General features: G+C 38.9%; 1 protein-coding gene across 3 annotated transcripts; it reads right to left on the reverse strand.

Annotated features, from left to right (window-relative positions):
- Window positions 1–1,009: 1,009 nt before the first annotated feature.
- Window positions 1,010–14,502, reverse strand: LOC119651270 (GTP-binding protein SAR1b). 3 transcript variants are annotated; one of them, XM_038054770.1, is made up of 6 exons: window positions 14,348–14,502; window positions 13,676–13,762; window positions 13,224–13,343; window positions 13,090–13,155; window positions 2,077–2,312; window positions 1,010–2,016 (listed from the first exon to the last, which is right to left on the reverse strand). In XM_038054770.1, exons 2-6 carry the CDS (start codon window positions 13,716–13,718, stop codon window positions 1,900–1,902), a joined length of 582 nt encoding a protein of 193 aa, XP_037910698.1. In that variant the 5' UTR covers window positions 13,719–13,762; window positions 14,348–14,502; the 3' UTR covers window positions 1,010–1,899. The 3 variants fall into 3 exon arrangements, with proteins under 3 accessions (XP_037910698.1, XP_037910699.1, XP_037910701.1); XM_038054771.1 differs by having other exon boundaries at window positions 13,676–13,759; window positions 14,348–14,500; XM_038054773.1 differs by lacking the exon at window positions 14,348–14,502 and adding an exon at window positions 13,973–13,992.
- Between the last annotated feature and the right edge of the window lie 8,032 nt (window positions 14,503–22,534).

The raw sequence follows: 22,534 nt of genomic DNA on the forward strand, positions 1-22,534 counted from the left end.
CTTTTTTTGGGGAACTATTATCAACGGCGGCGACATTCCTTTACGTCTTAATTTCTGTATTTTTTTGATAAGTTTCTTTGGTGGGACATTTCAATGATTTATAGACACCAGCACATTTCACACAATTTGGATTTCGATTACACGTTTGCGTGCATCTCTTTCGCTGGGATAATAAGGTCACTACTAACTTCCCTAAAGGCCTCTATTATAGTTTCCTTATATTGGAAAATAACAGAAGCACAAGCAGAGGGCGTAACTTACCCATATCGAGATTAGTTGGGCGGTTGCTAACTACTTAATTCAAATAAATCGAGTGCTCAGAAGATTGGAGGAAGAATATAGTTGATGTACTAAAAGCAGCAGAATAGACCAGCCTCTGCCAACACATGCTAAAAAAAATCAAAAACTTGGCATTCATCGAAAGTTTGCAGGACTATTCATTGTTTGGAAAACTTGTATATTACAGTTTTAAAAATACATTGCAGTTACTTGCCTAGAATTCTTCAAATCACCTAAGTGCGACCACAAACAGTTTGTGGACGTTATATCGAAAGTAGTAAAATTAATTCTCCTGAGAGTAAAATGTCGATCTTCTACCTATTTACTATAAATTGATGATTAGTTAGACTTCAAAAATAGAACTTCGTTATCAGGCCACTTTCCTCTTTTTATTCAAAAGAAGTTTAACAATCGATCTTTTCTCCCGTTCCTAATAACACATATCTCTATTGATAACTTAGGAAAATTGATGAATGAGTGTGGAAGGAAAAGGTAAAACTAAGAGAACAACAAAATACCTCTCCAAATTGAAAATTAACAGCTGTGATAAGAAATAAATTAGGGAAATCTTTGTTTTCATGCTGACATTTTATAATTTCTTACAAATGTTCAATAGCAAAGCAGTGCACTTGGTCTATTCATGTTCATGTAATTTGGGGATAATTTCCATTCCATATTTAGTCATATAGAGGGAGCTGTGGAACCTATCTTGTAAACAAAAAACATTGTATTAGGTAGAAAAACAAATTTATTTTATATCATTTTTCAATTTTTTTCCTTAAATGTTTTCATTCTTTTATGTGAGTGTATGTTCTTAAATAAAAAATCAATGAAATAATTTTCATTATATTTCCTTAACTCTTCATGCATCTTGCTTTCTTTTTTGTTTTCTTTGCGATTTTTTCTTTTCTTTTTTACAATTCAGGAAATAATATGTTTAATTTAAATACATCACACGACGCAATGACGACACAATTTCTGCCCGACGACAATACAACATAAGATGGTTGATTGACTTTTGGTTGCATACGTTTCAACAAAATATTACCATAATGAATCATGACGAAAGTTACTCTCCTCCCAAAAAGAATATAAAAGAATTAGCTTCAATCTTAGAAGTTTAGGTTGGTACGATTTAGTGTAAACAAGACAAAACAAAAAGAAAGAAAACAAAATCAAGTTTCCGTAGTAAACAAATAAGTAAAAAAATAATGGGAAAACAATTTACAGCGCGAATACTTTGTTGATATTTGGATCCGTTCTATCAATATTTCTCTCAAATAATAGTTTTAAGCTGAACATTCACATATGCCACTTTCCAGTTTCTATCTCTTTCACTCGCTAAAATTAAATTACAAACTTGAAAGGTAATATGCAATTAAAAAAGTAATAGGTACAACGAAATAATGCATTGTGGAAAAATATAGCCCCATCCGAAACGCTTGTTCTTATGCACTTTAACTTTAACTTGACTCCGCGTGGTTGGTCTTTAGGAATTTGAATGTATGTTTTGTTGGTGTTGTTTGATATTTTCACAAGTTCAATGTACTTTTGTTAAATAGAAGAATCCGGATTTTCTGTTTCACTTGTGTCTCTTTAAAATTCTTTAAATTATGGCTCTTAATCAATATACTGCGCTAACCAACGGAAACCTTCACCGTAGCCTTGCCGTTTCAACACGGAACACATATAAAGCTCTAATGGACGCCCAGGAAGCTCTGAACGAGGTACTTTAGCCTGAAAATGTGTAAACATTCGTTTGAGGAAATATATTTGTCATACTTGCAATAATTATACCTTTCCTGTTGTCAGCTGGTAAAGACCGAAAACATTACGCAACTCGTCTTCGCTTGCAGCACCCGGCTTGTCAATTTTATTGCCTAAAATTAAGATGGGGCAATTCGATAGAGCTTCATCTGTTAGCAGTGAATCTAATTCATTTTTGCTTTCTTGGAAACGACCACGATCCCAAGCATCAACCAGGAAAACGATGGCATCCACTGCAGGAAAATAATCTTTCCACACACGGCGGGCTAGAACAGAAAGAAGAGAGGTTCGAATATTTGTGTTCCTGGCATATATAATATAAAAGAGATTCGGCAGTGAAAACATGTTCTTTTTAAATAATGCTCAACTCATTTTAACTAAATAGCAATAAATATTGATCTTGAACAAAATAAACGACCGGATTTGACTTATACTCAGTAGTTCTGCCAAACGAAAACTTTAAAAAAAAAAAATTATTTCTCCCGACAAAAGAAAGATGATAGCCGAAGTAGCCCTTTCATGCAATATGAAAAAATGCGCATTGTTTACGAAATAGAGGAAGCACTACATTCCAAGATTTTCACATTATGTTCTTTTGAGGTGTATGAGAGAATATAGACTAGATCATTTCTCCCGAGTGTCCGAATGGAGCACTGGGCTGTCGTAGTGGAAGGTCGCGGTTCAAATCTCACGAATACCAGTCGACTCAGCTGTGAATTAGAATACCTGAGTCAAATGATGGGAATAATATCGGGCAACGCAATGCTGACCTCCTACAATGTACTGTAGCGTACCGTTAGGATCTTGAATGAAGTGCTCTAACACACTTCAAAGCCCTGATCCAATATGCATTGTTGCGCCAACGATTATTATATTTCGCGATGAGGTAGTACGTTGAAAATTATATTTTTAGAAAACTGTCACTTCAGTGCCAAAATGTTTGTATTTTAATTGGCAGTAATCCATCGTATACGACTAAAAACATTTAGGTGGTTGTCGAGAACAACTCATGCTTGTAAGACATGACACGGGTCGTTTTAGAATAATAAGAGGGAGCATAAAACAGGAAATGCTCTGCATATGCGTCTACTATGAAAAAATAATGTCTGACGTCCGATCATCATCATCATCAACGGCGCAACAACCAGTATCCGGTCTAGGCCTGCCTTAATAAGGAACTCCAGACATCTCGGTTTTGCGCCGAGGTCCACCAATTCGATATCCCTAAAAGCTGTCTGGCGTCCTGGCCCACGCCATCGCTCCATCTTAGGCAGGGTCTGCCTCGTCTTCTTTTCCTACCATAGATATTGCCCTTATAGACTTTCCGGGTGGGATCATCTTCATCCATACGGATTAAGTGACCCGCCCACCGTAACCTATTGAGCCGGATTTTATCCACAACCGGACGGTCATGGTATCGCTCATAGATTTCGTCATTGTGTAGGCTACGGAATCGTCCATCCTCATGTAGGGCGCCAAAAATTCTTCGGAGGATTCTTCTCTCGAACGCGGCCAAGAGTTCGCAATTTTTCTTGCTAAGAACCCAAGTTTCCGAGGAATACATGAGGACTGGCAAGATCATAGTCTTGTACAGTAAGAGCTTTGACCCTATGGTGAGACGTTTCGAGCGGAACAGTCTTTGTAAGCTGAAGTAGGCTCTGTTGGCTGACAACAACCGTGCGCGGATTTCATCATCGTAGTTGTTATCGGTTGTGATTTTCGACCCTAGATAGGAGAAATTGTCAACGGTCTCAAAGTTGTATTCCCCTATCCTTATTCTTGTTCGTGTTTGTGTTTGACCAGTGCGGTTTGATGTTGTTGGTTGATTCGTCTTCGGTGCTGACGTTGCCACCATGTATTTTGTCTTGCCTTCATTGATGTGCAGCCCAAGATCTCGCGCCGCCTGCTCGATCTGGATGAAGGCAGTTTGAACGTCTCGGGTGGTTCTTCCCATGATGTCGATATCGTCAGCATAGGCCAGTAGTTGGGTGGACTTGAAGAGGATCGTACCTCTTGCATTCACTCCAGCATCACGGATCACCTTCTCGAGGGCCAGGTTAAAGAGGACGCATGATAGCGCATCCCCTGAGGTCCCTGAGGTCCGATGCTAAATCTAACTAAAGGAAGGCTTATTGTCGAAATCGTTATGCCTCATGAAAATGAAAATCATCTCCAACAACTTCAGAAGAAGGGAATGTTCGATCCCCAAGTGTGTTGGGGGTCAATTATTAATGTCAATAAACCGATATAGTAATATAATGAGAGGGGTGGCCAAAAGACTGTTCGAGTTGGCTAATTCGTAACCCGGTTTTTCATGAACATTTCTCTTTTCTGTCCCCCTGCTCTTGGCTTATCATTTGCACAACAACAATTGTGATGATAATGAAACTGTATCATTGAGAATTAAACGGGAAACACAAAATAACAATACAAGTCTTAAACTGGAAGCTCAGCGCTTCATCTGCGAAAGATTTTGTAAACCATTTATGTAAAATTGTTTGTCAAAAGCTCATAATGTATACATATATGGTAAATAAGTCAGACTTTTTATTTTAATATGACACTAACGTTATATGTACAAATAAATGCTAACATTATATGTACATATCATGTCTTAGTGAACAGTGAACTTATGCAAAACAACCTATCATAACTTTGTTAATAACAGTAGGATTCCCACAAAACGTACTAGTGAGATGACTTTTGCTGTAATATATATTATACTTAATTTCGCAAATGATATGAAACCTAATATTTTTCGAAAATTACTAGTTGAGATCTTTCATTTAATACTACACATGGCTATATTTGGTGCATTTTGCATGTAACGTGCAACTATCATTCACTGCATGTGTGTGTTCACAGTTCCAAACTTCTTAGCGAATTGCATGTGAATCTTCATCATTTCTAAGAAACAACACAATTAGGCAGAAATTCATGTACAGGGTTCCGTTGAAGCGCGCCCCAAGCTAGTTTGTAACCAATCACGTCAGGAGAACTAATATGAAAGTGGACGTAAAAAGTGGATGAAAAATTCGTACGGACGTACACTTTGGAAAGATCCATGACGAATTGCTGGTTATGGGGAAGGCGTCCTCTTTTCGCCTAAATATGAGGAGATACCCTTTTCCATTCCCTAAAGAAGTCCCTACGAGAGATTCAAACAGTAGAGATGGGGATATATTCTCTAAAATATGGTAATATACTATTATTAACTTAATTTGAGTAGATATCGATATGGAGAGTATTTTGAGGCCTGGAAACCATATAGAGGCTGATTTTTTCAGATTTTTGGGTAGTTTCTGAGAATGGGCCCTTTAAAGACGTCATCACTTTCGCCCCCTCCCACTCCCCGCCTTTCTAATAAATCTCAAAACTAAGACAGGCTTCGAAAAGTACTAACCGAGACCTTTCATTTGATATCCAACATGATTTTATTCGGTGAAACAAATTTTCACACCGCCCTTTTGCATGTATACGGACCCCCACCCCCTAAATGTCAACGTAGAAAGATATCACTCATTGCATGTCTGGGCGTTCACAGTCCCCACCTTCTCACCAAATTTAGCTTCAATCCGTATAGCCGTTTCTGAGAAAAGTGCGTGTGACAGACAGACGGGCGGACAGACAAACATTGAACCGATTTTAATAAAGTTTTGTTTTGCTAACAAAACCTTACAAAAATATACTAACACTTAAAAAATGCATGTTCTAATTTGAAGTAGAACAAAAATAATAGCAATATTCGAAAATATGGAGCGAAATTTGCTTAGTCGCACTACAATTAATTGTCGAAATATCGAAATCTGAGCGATAGTCTTGAGAATTTTGAGTTTCTAGTAAGTAGTTGGACCACCAATTTTTGAAAAATTCTGTTTGGCAGTAAATTAACTTTCGAAATGTCTTTATGTCCAACCACTCTTGCGAAATTGCTGTTTTTAAGTCCGTTGCTACTAAATGCTGCCGATCATTTGCGTAAACTGCTCTTGCTGAAACGTCTTAAATATTTTCAATTGAACTAAGACATCTGACTTTCCAGTCAAAAAATATTATTGAAGGAAACAAATATTTTTTTTACATTTTTGCTATGTCAATTCTCCCGTCATCTTGTTCATTTAAGAATTCTATGATATTATTTGCCTTTTGAATAACTAATTAGAACATCGTCCAAGATCTCATAAAAACTTGGTATTCGTTTTGTTACGAAACACAATTACAGTTATACGTAATAAGAATTTACTCTCCATATCATGATCAACACACGATTCAGTCTTGAGGAGTCATTTGCACGCAGATCCGTCTAGACTAATTCTTCTTTCATTTGAAATAATGATATTAAGCCATTTTGAGAAGAAGTAGGCTGGGGTTTTTTCCATTTGATAATTCTATCCAGCCTTGAAATTACCCTCGATGCTTTCTAGTTGAAAATTGCAATTTTGATAGAGGGAATCGGGTGATAATATTAAACGAAGAACTATGGGCTACGGACGTGTTGATCAGAAGATAGAAGTTGCAAAGGATAAATAGCACATTGGGGAGAGCATCAATTCCCAAGACGGCCAACGAGTGAGTGGCCTTAAAGTTATATTGCACTTCTCAGAATGTCTTCCGGAAGCTGAAGAGGAGATCGACGTTCCTACGCAGTGATATGATTGAGGACTTTGAGAATTAAACAAAAAAAGTCAAATGAGTTAAACTTAATTCAAGATTATCTCTTCTGAGTATTAAGTGTTGTATTTTTTCACAATGTTTCACTTCATTGTCTAGAAAAGTTCAGAAAAAAAATACATAAATTGTATACCACTTCACATATCTATTTCGACTACATGTGGAGTAGATATAGTGCGTTCGGGTCAAGGTGCAATTATCAACGTGCCTCAAGCCGAAAATTGATCGACTTAGTAGTAATTTCTGTTTGAGTGATTATCTCTCGCTTTGGTAAGTTTCAACTGTCCCGTTCGGAGAGGACACTACACCTACTAATAAAATCCAGGCACTCAGATACTCGTGGTGCGTTTTAAAAATTTTAGGTAGCCCTCGTCACGATCTGTACATCTCTGGGAGCCAGTAAGCCTCCCGAGCAGGAAATAACGACATCCAAAAGAAACACCTTCAATACAATTTCCTCGCTGAGAAGAAGCAGATGGCCACTTGTGTATTTTCGGTGCTTCTAGCGAAAATAAATATAATTGAATATTTCAGGAACGACAAGTTATGACCGGAATACATGTATATACAAAATGGAAAATATTTGCCGGTAACGGAAATGGTGTTGACAATTTTACGCAAGATATCAGCGAAAGAATTTTCTCATCCACAGCTACCATAAAAAGAAGTCGAAAAGGCAATCAAACGAATGAATACGTGAGGTAATTTAATTTGATTGATAGCTGTTCTGGGTACGTCACTGCCACTGACTGATTGTGCCTGCCTCATTAGGATCGGTCATCAAAAATTGCATGAGGCGATTATTCCATTTTTGAGCAAGCTGCTCTAGATCAGCTTTGTTATGAAACGCTGTTTTTCTAGCGTTATGCACAAAGCAGTGTATAGGGCTCTGGAAATTATATGTCGCGTGTGACAGCGTCCATAATAAGAACAGAAAGGAATTGTCAGAGAGAGAGAGAGCTTCCTTGATGAACACAGAGATACGATGCGGTTCTGATATACTCGCCTCACTTCGAACTTTACTTTTCGGATCGCGGTAGAGTAATTTAAACCAGTGTATGAATTCTTTGCGTATTAGGTGTTGCCACATAGCATACCAGATGAGTTTGTGGGGCACACGGTTAAATGCCTTCTCTAGATCCAGAAATGCAATGTACAGAATGTGATACTTTTCACATTGTTTCTCCATGAGTAGCCGCGCAGCGTGTATTGCGTCAGTAGTTGCGCAATTCTTGACGGCTTGATTCACGGTTATCAACATCATGCCACGAATACGGTTGTCAAGGATGCGTTCTAAAATCTTCATGGTATGGGCCAGCGAACGGATCGGTTGATAATTTCAACACTTCACATTGGAATGGTGGTGCTTTTTTACAACTCAGATGATGTTCTACCCTCCTGAATAGATCGATGAAGAACTCACTAAGCCACAGTGATTTCGCTTTGCAGAACTCAGATGCGATGTCGTTAGCTCTAGTTGTTTCACTGATTTCATTCGTTTTCTTGTTTCCTTGACTTCAGTCGCACTGACTAGTGCAATTGTTCCAAATGTCGGCAGTGCTTGTAGAAGTGAAAGAAGAAAAAACTTCCGTTGAAATCTGCTGGGAATGTTCCCGCTGTCATGGCTCGTTGATCGGTAAACAAAATAGCGTTACTGGCATCAACGCAACATAATTGTTCGATATTGTGTCTGCGATGATTTCGGCTTTTGTCAATCGATACAGATCTCTCTCGCCACCCCGAGCGTCCAGTTTATCATAAAGATCTCGGGTAACAGCGATCGATCGTTTTCTTTGTTTCCCCATTGCATTCTTGTAAATTTGCCAAGAAACTAAAATACAACATTCTGGGGCTTGTAAAATTTGTCAATCATTTATATTCCGGGAAGTAAACACCATCTGATTGGCTAGATCACGATCCAAAGAGAAGAATTTGTAGCGAAAATAATATCTCTCTCAATTTTCCAAGGCAGGCAGTTTTGCAGAAATGTCACTGCAATAAACAACTTTGTTGAAATCCAGACGTATTTTGCTAGATCGTTTCTCAATCAAAGAAAACCTTTCAAAGGGGCTTTTATTACTATTTACCTAGAAGTTCTTCCTAAGTAGGTTCCATCACCCCTCTTTATTTTCGTCGTCAACGCTGTCAAATGAAGATGTTTTCCGCGGCTTTACGCTCTCGTGAGGATAAGAGCTCAAATAATCCTGGAACGCATCAATAACACTTCCATAGCCCGAACTTTTCTACAGAGAGCAGGCCGATTACCGTTCTACATCCACCTGTACCAAACGCATTAACATGCTTCAGACCACTGTGGTCCAATGTGAGAAGTTTTCTCATACACCGACATCGGCCATGACTTTGCTTTTGGAGAAAAATGCAAGGAGTCGGACTGAAGAGAAACACCGACGAAACCAAATAACTCAATCTGACTGAACTTCGCACCCTTTCTATTAGCATTAATGCTCAGAACAATAAATGATATTGACGAATTTGAATATCTAGATAGCCTCCGGCGGTGGCTCCGAACTTTATGTTTCTCGATGTATCAATGACCTTCGCTGTGTTGTCACACTAACAGCAAAAAGCCTGAAAAATTAATAAATGAAGCATACGTGCCAGATACCCGTGTTGATCCGAAAGCGGAAGCAGCAGTAGGTAGGCACATTGGGGAAGGGCGGAAGCTTGATTGCGAGTTAGGCTATGCAATTGAATCCACAATCCCAGAATACGCGGTGAATGGATTGCCCTAGATCTTCATGATGCAGAACGAAGGACGAATAGTAAACATTTTTGGAAAATCCTAAGGGAAGCTGAATCACGTCACTAGAAACCGATAGCGCGTAGATGTGGCTGACTAGTTGCGCTCTGCATACGTATTTATGGCAACCGTATAACAAGTCGGGAAACCGGAAGCTAGACGCTTCAGGTAAGAAAGGTTTTGTGTATTTCTTTTATAAAGATATTTGGGTGTAGATTTGTCCCATTAGCATGTAGCACGTAAAATATGCATATATTATGTGAAAATAGCCACTTTCAAGTGATATTGGCATTCATAGTCTTGAATTTGCAGAGGAGCACAGATTTGACCTAGTATAACTTTGTTAGTAATAGTGCGATTTTCACCAAATTTGGTAGGATCATGGTCTATACTGTAGCCTACGTTGCTGCGAAATTTTGTGATTCTAGGGTGAACTTAAGGGGGGTTTTCCTGTCAATTACTAAAAATTATAGTAATATACTATTATTAACTTTATTTGAACAGGTATCGATATGGAGGGTATTTCGGAGCCTAGGCACCATATAGTGGCAGCCCCCTGATTTTTTCCAGATTTTTCGGTTTGGTAGTTCCTGAGAATGGGTTCGTTAAAAAAATGACCACTTTCAACCCCCCGCACTTCCCACCTTTTCAGCAGAAGTCAAAACTAATACCGGCTTCGAAAAGTACTAACCAAGACCTTTAATTTGATACCCCACATGACTATATTTGAAGAAAAAAAAATTTACACCCCCCTTTTGCATGTATGGGGACCCCCCCTTAAATTGGTCGTAAGAGGATGTAACTCACTATATGCGTGAGCGTTCACAGTTCCCACCTTTCTACCAAATTTTGTGTCAATCACTGTAACCGTTTCCGAGAAAAATGCGTGTGACGGACAGACAGACAGACAGACAGACAGACAGACAGACGGACAGACAGACAGACAGTAAACCGATTTTAATAAGGTTTTGTTTTACAAACAAAACCTTAAAAATGGCCGAGCCCGATATAGATATAAACAACCACTTGAAATCCTCGCGTGTCTGACTGAAAAAACTTACCGACCCCTAGTATTGATCAGCTCAATCCAGAATTGGTCCCACGTAGAGAGTATATGCTCCAGAAGAATTCCTGGAGGATGTGTTCTCGGCCCGTTTATTTGCGGTTGGTCCCCTAGTGGGAGTTTCATGGTGGCTGTTGTTATGCCTACATCGCGGACAGAGCTCCTCGGAGCTCAAGCGTAGAGTTACGCTGTACAACTCGGGTGCCGTACACCTTAGTTGCGGCAGAGATGTTAGATAGGCCTCGCATCCACTGGTATGAATGCTGAGCCTGCACTCAGTATAAACCAGGATCGCTGTGCTTGCATGGCGGGCCTTGATTGTGGTCCCAAAATCAATCCGTGTCCGAAGAGGACCGCGGGATTATGCCTACACGGCAGGTACTCACGTTAAACCCCCAAAAGCTTTCGACCTCCGAATTTTTTCAGTCAAGGCCGATTGACATGGAAGTTGGGGTCCAGGTAGGGGGTGACATAAGAAACCAAAGTTATAAAGCGCCGATGTGCGGCACCATCCCCACACCGGGATGTACATTTTTTTTTTAAATAACCACAGGAATCAATTAAATGGCCAATTCTAAGCAAACAATTTTTCGTGTAGTTTTCGAGTTATTCGTGTTCAAACATGTCATTTTTCCATTGGAAAAATGCATGTTTTTCAACGATTTTTCGCAAATAAATAGAAAATCATGCATCTTGTGTAGAAATTATATTCCGGAAACAAAGTAAACTGAATAATAAAAAAAATAAATCTTTTAATTTTTTCTCGGTGCAATATGGACTGGATTATAAGCTCGTCAAACGTAAATTCGTAATATCTAAACAAAATTTAATACTTTCAAGGTCAAATAACGCAAAATAAATAACTTTTAGAGGAAATTGATCTAAACTCTTTCAAAGTGGGATAAAAAATAATGGAGCTTTGATCAAAATAATGTTTTTACCTGAATTTTTTAAATAAAAATCAAGCACTTTAAAGAAGCTCTAGATCATTTTCCATTCAAAGTTACTTGTTTTGTGTTATTTGATCTTGAAAGTATTAATTTTTTATAGACATTACGAATTGAAGTTTGACGAGCTATAATTCGACCATATTGCACCTTTAAAAAAATTAAGAAAAAAACTTCTTTTTGTTATTTAATATTTCGTTTTGAGAATGATGGGGGCATCAACTTAATGCTGGACCGGACCAAATGGAGGAGCATTCAACATCTGCGAGCCGCTACGGTCACGCTGCTCCCAGGGCAGAGGTGAGGCAGCGTCTGACGATTTGCCTCTGCACTGGTAAGAAACCGTAAAGCCGTCGTCGCTTGACTTTTTTTATTTAATATTTGTTTCTGGTTAATATCATTTCTACATAAAATGCATGGCTTTCGAGTTATTTGCGGAAAACCATTTAATAGCATGTATTTTTTTTATGAAAAAACGACATGTCTGAACATGAATACCTTGAAAACTACTACTTGAACGAAAAATTTAACTATTTGCTTAGAATTATCCATTTAATGGATTTCTGTGGTTATTTCGAAAAAAAATTTGCACTCCGAAGGGAATGCCACACCCCCTCGGGCGGGAGGCGCACATCGGTGCTATAGAACTATAGAAAAGCTTCTAAAATTTTGTAAATTTTCCTAACCCCAAAGTGTTCAGTCCGCATCGACAGAAGTTTTGTTCCATCTGATGGAGGCTGCCCTCAATTCCGACAAGGATCCACAGTTAGATAAAAACCAACCTGATATTGATGATGTCTTGATGAAGATGAATTCTTAATTTAGCTTCCCATGACAGTATAACTTCAAGATTTACGTCAATTCAATTTTCAAGTCCGTCAGTTCTGCCTGATTAGGCAGATGTTGAGAAATTGTTGGTACTTTGAGACTCTTCTATGCAAGCAGCTGCTACTATCTATTTCAATAGTAGTACACCACCAGGATCGATGCAGAATTACGCGTCGTGGATAACGTGTCGTTAGATAAATATGAAATTCAAAATGTGCCGCCTGAGTTTCTGGCAAACTATCTGCAGCATAAAATAATCCCAGCACGATTTGTCTTTCACTCGGATAATTAAAGTTTACTCTCTTTTCGCTTAACATAACGTCAAGTTGGCTACCACACACACAAAAATCTCCATTTTCAATACCAATTCAAACTAACTTCGTAGCAAAGTAAAATCACTGCAAGATAACTCATCTCCATTAATTTCTTTAGGAGGAAATCGTGATATCATCAAACACTTCCATTCCACATGACCTTCGTATCAAGCATGTCCACACAAATTTACCAAATTTTTTAATCAGTTTATAATAATATTCGAACAGCAATCATTCCCCCATACCTACAGAAATTATAAAATGAAATTCATTCAAGTAGCAGCTTTTATCTTATCACCAATTCCGTGTCGTCACACAACAGTGACAAGCATTAATGGTTTCGGGCAGCGAACGGCTGCCATTATAGCGACAAACCATGACACCGCAATTAGCATAATTCTTTGCATCAAACTAGCTTTTGACTAGTAAGACAAAAACAATGACACGAAACCAAAATCTTACCTTGAGTGTGACCACCGAGATCGAATGTTGTGAACCTCATGTTGCCGATCGACAACTCCTCTGAGGCTGCAAGTAAAGCGTAGTAAAAATTGAGGTCAATTTAGAGGTCTTCGTTGCATAAGGACCATACTTACTAGGATGTAGGGTAGGCACATGCTGGGCCAGCCTGTCGTCTTTGAGCATGTGAAGAAGCGTTGTCTTTCCTGCATTATCTAAACCCAGAAACAAAAGCTTCCCCGATTTTTTCCACAAACCTGAAAGACGACAGAAGTGGGTTGAGAAAAAATCCAAGTTTAAGTAAGACAAATCAAAAACATATGAAGCGCCAAAACCTAGGAGCCTTTCCCAACTCGTTTGCCATTTCTGAAAAAGGCTTGAGACTTGAATGTATACGACAATCCCGTACTTCAAAAGCGTTTCAACACTATTTTGAAAATCCACTGAGCAAATTAGTCAAGTTTTCATCAAACATTTGTTTAGTTGGCACAATGCCACGGAAATCACTTGTTCGCTTCAGGCACACTCACTAGTGCCGTAAGATAAAAATATTCTGCAGGTCCGTCCAACTACTTGCCGGGCAACTTACCTAAATATCCTAGAACGCCAGTGAACCAGTCCCAGATAAACATTTTGTATTTGATTAGAGGATAATTACGTCCCGCTGGTGATACTACTGAAATGTGAAGAGAGGAGTCGAAATTAAAACTTTCGTTTCACCGCGAGAGAGTTCAAGAGAAAGGTCCGAGTCGGTGGAGAAATGCCTCTTTGCATACCCGATCGCGAACAATCGAACAGAAACAATATTTTAATAATAAATTTCAAGGGAAACACTTTGGGGCCAATGACAAGCGACAACTGTCAGTGGCGCAATCATTTTCCTGACCGTGACTCAGCTAATCTTCGAGGTTATGTCGACGTTTGTATATTCAAATGGTCCCTGCAGGGATTTGCGTTGCAGTCCCCACATCAAGCTCCGTTTCATCCAATTTTTTCAATCACGAACACTGCCAAATGCAGCTACATGAATCGCTTATTACACTGAAATAACTTCCACAAGATCGCAAAATACCAAACCGAAAATCGATTGGATCCACTTTGTACTAAAAAGACCACCAGACGTCTTTATCGCTGTCGTCGCTCATCCATTCTCCCAATGCAGGTCCCGAAAACTTCTCATGTTTTTGTTCGACCCCGAGCTTGTATGCACTACGCACCAAAGCATTCCAACACCTAAATCGTAATCAACACCACACGCTACCTTTTCAATATTGAATATTGCCGAAATATAAACTTAGAGCGAAGAAAATTTTATAAAATTTATAGGACTCTGTCGTGTACTGAACGGGCCCTGTGTCGTCGCGATTTCATTAGAAGACCGTCTCTCAGTGCCTTGGCAGAAACGTCAGCTTCGATTCAGTTGGCAGCTACGTCACTCTTCCGCTTTAGTACACTGAGAACCTATGAGATTCGACTGACCTCTTTGTGTGAAAATCGATTCAAATGTTGATATTTGTTGTATCTTTTGAAGAAGTTAAATCTACTGTTGCGTATTCGCTTTGTCTGGCTACGTTGTAGTTAACAAAAAAAAGATTAATTTTTCCAATCATGCCGAAAAATTTTTTTTATTTTACTTATATCGTTATTGTCAGGACCAGTTGTGTTCTTCCTCAGTGAATCTATGTCTACCTAACCTAAAGTCTAGTTTGTCCTTTATTGCTTACTATTACCTATTAATCCCAATATCCCACCGTTGATGTTACTTAGATTGCTGTTCATTCAATTCAATTAGTTACCGCCTGGCCTGTGCGCTGACAAAGTTCTTCGTTTGAAATAGTATCAGGCCAGCGTACTTTGATGATACCACGCAGAAAACTGTTCCCTAAGGCTTGGAGCTTTCGAGCGCCAGTGGTGGTCACCTTCTATGGGCTAATCTCATACAGCAACACAGAAAGAACCCTAGTACAAGACAGTTTCAACTTGATCTTGGTGTTCAGATAATTGCATTTCCAGATTTTAGACGATACAGCGAAAGCGGATCTAGCACTGTTAAAGTGTCGGGCAATATTCAGTACGGTTTATCCTACGGCAGAAATCACGGCTCCTAGATGTACAAATTTATGAACGTATTCCAGGACCTGCTCAATAATGCAGGTAGGGAGAGTGCGATTACTACTTATCAGACTGAGAACCTTGGTTTTGTTGGAATTTATCTTCAGCCCAACTGTAGAGCGAGCAGATGTCAACATAGTCGATATATTTGAGAAAAGGTGGCATGATCTATTGATCCTTTCATGTTTTCAAGCTAAGACAATATGAAGGACGTCACCGATAACAAGAAGAAAAAGTGAGCTACTAATTTCTCCCTAATTCGGCTCACTTCAGCACTTCAGACACACTCCCTGTTCACGCTTTCGAAAGCTTTCTCGAAACCGATGAAGAGCAGGTAAAGCGAAGATCTAAGCTCCACGCGTTGTTCCAAAACGACCCGTATGATGTTGATGTGGTCAATGCAGGAGGATCCAGGGCGCAAACCAATTATTATCTTTCCAACGCACGTGGACACCCCTCTAATTGTCACGCTCAAAATAAGCACCCTTAGAGTTCATTAGAGTCTTAATGAACGTCTCCTTCTTTCACTCTCCGGGAAAGGACTCAAGTTCCCAGGATCTTCGTACGAATGGCACTAGCAAATCCTCAATAACTGCAGGTGCAGCGGCTACGTTTAAGTTCAGCGATGGCCGAGAGGATTTCTCTTCTGTGTGGAGGAACAGTCCGTAGTCGCATATTACGGTAATTAGTCATTTCATCCACAAGACGCGGAACTTCACCGGATGTGACATGCTTAAAAACGATGTTGAAGTGTTCTTCGAACCTCTTCAATTGTCGTCATCGTGGTCGACCGTTAATATCCTTCACAGAATCATCCAAAAGTTTGCAACCACGTCTAAACTCCTTCGTGATGCGGTATACATTTTTGATCATATAAGCGGTCGATGTTGAACTTCGGGGGTTGAAGTTCTTCAATCCTACGAGCAAATGTAACCGACCACTAGATGGCGATCCCTTTGGAGGGCGATATCCTAACCTCTCTTATGCTCATCCAGGAGACATCTCGTAAATTTACTGCTGATTACAAAGTCGTCAATCTGATTGCTCGTATGGGGTCGGTCATTTGAAACCCAACTGACCTTATGACAGGCTCTGTGCTCGAATACGTGTATAGAAATCCACAAACCTTCCACCATTGTCATTACCGTCGCCAAGACCGTGCTTCCCCATCACATGTCCGGGCAAAGTGTTGGCATTCAGATCACTTATCACGATCACAATGTTACCTTAAGGAAGCTTTATAAAACTTGTAGAAAGCATCCTTTTCTATTGTATTCGAAATCTCCGTCTGCCTGAATCTGGCTCCCATATAAAGAGAGCGTGACTTGCGGTAGCCGTCAGAGACAACCCGACACGCGATTCGAGTTTTTTACCACTCGGCCTTATAGAGTATAAAATCATATTCACATTAGTTTGGCAAGGCCGAGGGGAGTACTCTCTAGAAACCAATCATAGTCCGTTTTTGATATTTAAAGGTCGTAGCTGGGAGGACTTATTAGTCATCAACAAGAGGAGGAACATCGAATTTGACAGATATCGAAAACCAACTTCCACAGGCAACCATCTCCACAACATCACAGCATTCCATTTCACAAAAAATGGCACCTTTCAGTTCATTGCTGACCACACCATTATCAAAAGAACTTTTCAACGGCAGCTCAAAGCTCACCTTTTTGAAACTGCGAGAAAGAATTAGAGTAGATATTGGTATGGAGGGTATTTTGAGGCCTGGACAATACATAGAGGCAGATTAGATAGTTTTTGAGGATGAGTCCGTGAAAAAAATGATCAGTTTATAGTCGCGGCACTACCCGCCTTTCCATTGAATGATCTGATGAATAAACTAAGAATGATTTCGGAAAGTGTTAATCGAGATATTTTATTTGATAACCCACACGACTATATTTGATAAACAAAGTTTTACATCCCTCTTTTGTAGGTGTGATAACCGCTCTCCGCCTTAAACACAAGGTAGAACAATGTACCTCATTGTATGCGTTCACAGTTCACACCTTCCCAGCAAATTTCGTGTCAATCGGAACATTCGCTGCTGTGAAAAGTGCGTGTGACAGACAAATAGACAGACAGACATTGAAGCGATTTTAATAAGGCTTTGTTTTACACAAAGCCTTACAATGGGAAGAAACCATCGACTCCCAAATCAAATACTAGAGAAGAAACGAGATATCAAAATAATATTAATCAGCAGAGCACATCAACTGAAGATGCGGATAGGAAGCGTCAAGACCACAAGGATGACGGTCAACCCGTCGGCGGTGCTACTGTCTAAATAGACCTGTTAGTGGAAGAGGCAGGGGTAAACCTGAGGATTCTCCCAGATGACGGTAGAGGGAGGCACTGCGGAGAAAAAATGGACGCCGCTGCATTACCAAGTGTTTTAATGTGCAGAGAAATCGGATGCATGGAAGCACAATCTTCGGTGGAAGTTGAGGATAAACTGGTAACTACGGTGAGACCTACACTAGCCGCAGCACACTCTTCGTTCAGCGATAATGCGCGCAACGCCTATACATCTGTGGTGGCCAATGCACTAGGGTCACTTCCACGCTTCCCGCGGGGACTAGGACCAATATGTCGGGAAGTGATTGAATCACCGAAAGAGATCTAGACGAAGTTAGCCTCTCCTATAAGAATACGAAGAAACAGGTGAGAAAAAAGACGCGCAAAAAGCAGCCTTATTTCTGTCTGTTGCCGTGGGAATTTCTCCCAAGGATTTCAGAAGGACAATTTACCATCCTGCGGGAATGGCTGTGGAAGAAAATGTTGGAGCCTGGGACGAAGCCAAGGTTTAATAATCAAGGTTTTTCCGATGGGATCCTGCATTTGGAGTGCACTGATGAGGCTACCTCAAAGTGGTTCCAGCAGGTAATCTCAGCTTTGAGTTCTTGCGGTCGGCTCAAGTTCACTATTGTGAATAACGAGTTGTGCAGGACAAAACATACCGGATGTTGGATACCTACCCCTGGAATTAAGGCAGTATACTTCATGCACACGCTGGGTAAACAGTATTCGGGCATTGATTTCGGATACTGGAGGGCAAACTTTATGAATGCCAAGGATATAAATCCACAAACGGAGGCTTTCAGCTTAATGTTCTTCGACTCATACAAAATGTACAAATTACAGTATCTTCGGTGCGCTTCCCCACAATGGAACTGCGCGCGAAGAATAGTACATACAGTGGCGGAACGTTGCCTGATAAGACAATATGTAGAATATCTATGTCTTCGAATATATATTATGAGAAATGTATTGTTATAAGTTACATTTGGAAAAAAAATAGGATTTAAAGCTTAAAAGTTAAAGGAATTTTTTTCAAATTTTATTAATCGTTTCTAACATTTCCTTTTGTTAAGCGCTTGGGTTATTTTTTTTTCTAGTTTTAGTGTTCATAATTCTTCATCATTTCTTCATTTATTTCTCATCACTATCTCCGCAAGGACAGAAAATATTCAGTTTTGAACTGTCGCAAAAAACACTTAACACCTAAATAAAATTCATTTTGGACAGAAAATGCAAAGAAAAATCGGTTTAGAAATGTTGAACGCAAGCAGAGAAAATAAAGCACGAATGATGAATGATGAATTCAAAGCACTTTTCATCAATTTGAAAAATAAAAGAATTTAAAACAATAAAAAAAGTATTACAAATACATTTGTTCGTATATGTGTTTTCATATTACTTATTACAGTTATTGTTTTTGTTTTAAAACTAGCCTGTATCGCTAGATTTCTTTCAGTCAATATGTATGGAGTCGGTTGCCTATAATCCTAAGATTTAAATTGATGATGACGAGCCGGGTTTACGTTTAGCCCCATGAAAGTGAACTTGGGACAGAGAGCTTTATTGCCGCTATCTTGCAGAAGTTTTACGAGAGTCGAAATTTGTTTTGGGTCTAAGACTCCGTCCAAATTTAGAACTACTAATCGACGCTGAAAACGTCCTTTGACTCGATCAACATTCGCCACAGCAGCGGGCGGAGTACAATGGGAACTATGATTTACAAGTCAACCATCCAGGATGATGAATTTTATCGCTGATCCTCAATAGGAACACGAATTCTAACTACAGGCTCCACTCTAATACCTTTAAACCGATGATATTCCCAATAGCTTCGCCTATCTGTTACACAAAAACCAATATAACATGGACGCTCCACAGAAGCTCAAAATGTCCCCCCCCCCTTCACGGTCTGTTCGCCACGCGTAGGCACCCCCCCTCCTCAAAAAAATCGCCCACCATGTTGCGCGGCAAAGCGGAGCAGTACAGCCACAATGATAAATTTCCCTTCCTTGGCCGAAGTTTGACGATTCAAATTTCAATTTTCAAACCTCGAATGCGGGCAAGAAAATTACATCGATGTAATGTATTCGTAATTGCTTCTTTTCTGTACGTACAATAGTTGAGCGTCTTTCCCCGGGATCCAATGCCGGTGGTTACGCTTTTTTTTGTGATGTGAGTAGGCGATATTAAGCACTGTTTTTCGGCATTGAGAAAAATTTACTGAAACGCTGAAGGAGCGGAAACATTTATTGCAGCTGTAATTTTCCAGGCATGGAAATCAATTTTCATAAGTGTAGATTTTTTGAAGACGATTTGCCTTTTTTTCAGTTTGCCTAATCTTAGATTTAATTATCAGAAAATGTAGGTCTCTCTCAGATTAACCAATGATAATTAATCGGTTATCCTCACGTCACCTACCGACTTTGCACTTCATAAAACATCTACAAATAGAAATTTCATCCAACTTGCGGAAGTTCAATTTGTTTTCTTTGTCAGAACAAATAAACATCTAGACAACCTGATGAAAATTTCCCTCTAAATTTCTATGAGCTATTAAATGCTTTACATCAACAGTTGTAATGAAACCTCCTCAGTCAGATCGCATTTCAATTAGGAAAAGCAAACAAGGAAGAATGATACCCAAAACAAAACATGTAGAAAATAGATTATCAAGGATAATATCACTATCAATATCAACTTTGCTGAGATCCAAGCTATTTCTGTAGAAGTGCCTCGAGGATCTTTCCTGAGTTCTGCTCTATTTAATATTTCTAACGCCCAGTTGCCTTAAGCATCTAATTGAACATTCCCAGACCTTTTTGTCATAAACTCAGATCATGAATCCTTTTGATTTTCCTTGAATATTTAATATTTTTACAACTAATATGTTATCTCCGTTTACTCGAAGTTACAATATTGGACTGTCCTGCAATGCTGTTAATAATATTGAAATAAATTGAACTTGAACTTGACTTCTCAAACAAAATGTATTTTACTTTTTGTAATGTAAATTCAAAAAAAGAAGCCACCATAACATATGAAAATCTCACTTTTAATTGCGGCCACCTTATTGTCTTTTTTATTGAAAAGTAAATGCAGTAGATGTCCTCAAGAGAACACTGAAACCCTAATAAAAAAAATAACTGTAAATAAAGCATAGTTTCAATGATCGGATGTGTGCTGCTATGCAAGATTTACCTTGTATAATAATATCCAAGAATATTTTTTGGGGAGCTTTATTAGCTTTTTTTTCTCGTATTCAATGTTGTTGGGTCAAACCAGATGTTATTAAATAGTTTCCGAAAATCATTTTTAAGATGGACCTGAGGAAAACTACTGTAGTATGGAAGACAAATTGACTCAGGTATGTCCATGTTTAATGACACATTTTATTTTATCCTCTAGTGCGATCAATGTAATATTCAAGGGTAGTTTAAGGGGCTCATCCCGTGTGTCGGATCCGCGGAATCGATTTTTTTTTGGCAGCAATTGTATCTAGATATAGTGTAGAATATATGGGCAAAGTGATTTTATGATATTCGGAGTCGTTCGGAAACTAAAGTGTTAAACATTGATGAATGACGTTCGAATGACTTCGCTAAAAGGACAAGAATTGAAGCCAAGACTGTACATGTGTTTCTTCAAGAAACCTAAGGTTTATGGATTAGGTATAGCAGATTAATAGTCAATTCAGGTTTTATGGCTAAAAATCGAATTCTACTTTTTAAATGCGTTTTTCTCGAAACTGCATATTGAAAATCGGCTGCCACCATAGACAAAAATCTATCCAACGAAATTCTTTGAAATTTTCACGACTTATTCAGAACATAGTTCTACGATCCGCAAACAAGGGTAATTGCGATTCATTCAGTAGTTTTTTTTTGTTCATTGAAGAAGCCGTGAGAAAACCGCAAAATTCACAAAAAAAAGTTTAACACGGCACCAAAAATTTAGCTTTTAATATTTTTTAATATTCCTAGTTTGCGGGCTGTAATTAAGTCTGTACATTAAAATGCCGTTTACTTTTTTCTCTAAGATGATCACAGCGCCCTCTAGCGTGGCAACAGAAAAACACCTTTTTTGGAGATGGGTGTATAAATTGCTCGGTATTTCAATAACAAACTATGCGATCGGACTGGAAAAGTTACTATGCACGCTCAAGATATTAATAAATCTATGGTGAAAAATTGGTATTTGTATCACAGAAAAATTCTAAAAAAAGAAAAAAAAAGCGCCTTCACACGGGATGATCCCCTTAAGCCCCAGATTGCATACAATGCAAACTGAATGTTTGCGTCTAAAACTGGAAAGTGCAGTCTGAACTACCAAATTGTTCTATCATGCCAGGGTAAGAAGCTACTCAACTAGATGCAGCTGAGCAAGCTCTACACCGCGAGAGCGCGGGGCAATGCAATATGTTATGTGAAGTTGTTTGCATATTTGTTGTTCATTGAAGATTCCTATAGTGCTCAGTTTCCGTGGACACTGCATTCATAAGACCTATCAGTGTCCTCTTTTCAAGTTTATTTAGGTTAAGGGTTCCGGCTGTTTTAATTCGATCCTGCAGTGTCAATTTGCTATGCCTACAGCCCACTGATACAGTTTTGTTGATTTTAAGTTCAGGCTTCGGCCCGACAAATGATGATCCTATTGCAATCAATTGAATTGAAGTTGGCGGTAGGAGCTAAATTTAGATTCTTAGTGATATTTGCAGCTTCAGTCCTTGCACAAAATCGCTTTAAAATTGCCAAAATAATGTTTAGAGTCGGGGTCTTTCTTTTGTTACTCATATTGCTACCCCAAGTAAAATAAATTTGATATAAACATCCTATAAATTTTATATGCTAGAAGAAAAACATCTACCGATAGGAATTTATTGTATACCAACAAACATCTCGCATTCCATAAATTGATATATGAAAACGAAATAATGGTTGCGACAAAAAACGCAAAGTGAAATCAGCAATCAAGTGATTCTACCAGTATAAAAAGTTGTGTAAAAATACTCAACGAGTTACATTGAAATCTGAAA

This window comes from Hermetia illucens, chromosome 3 (assembly GCF_905115235.1).
Source record: "Hermetia illucens chromosome 3, iHerIll2.2.curated.20191125, whole genome shotgun sequence".
Classification (NCBI taxonomy): Eukaryota; Metazoa; Arthropoda; class Insecta; order Diptera; family Stratiomyidae; genus Hermetia; species Hermetia illucens.

Excerpts from the sequence above, each read along its gene's own strand:
- LOC119651270 (XM_038054770.1), bottom strand. The coding sequence starts at position 13,718 with ATGTTTATCTGGGACTGGTTCACTGGCGTTCTAGGATATTTAG. Across the intron at positions 13,344-13,675 it reads TGGCGTTCTAGGATATTTAG|GTTTGTGGAAAAAATCGGGG; the intron begins GTAAGTTGCCCG and ends GTCGTCTTTCAG. Across the intron at positions 2,313-13,089 it reads TCTCGGTGGTCACACTCAAG|CCCGCCGTGTGTGGAAAGAT; the intron begins GTAAGATTTTGG and ends TTTCTGTTCTAG.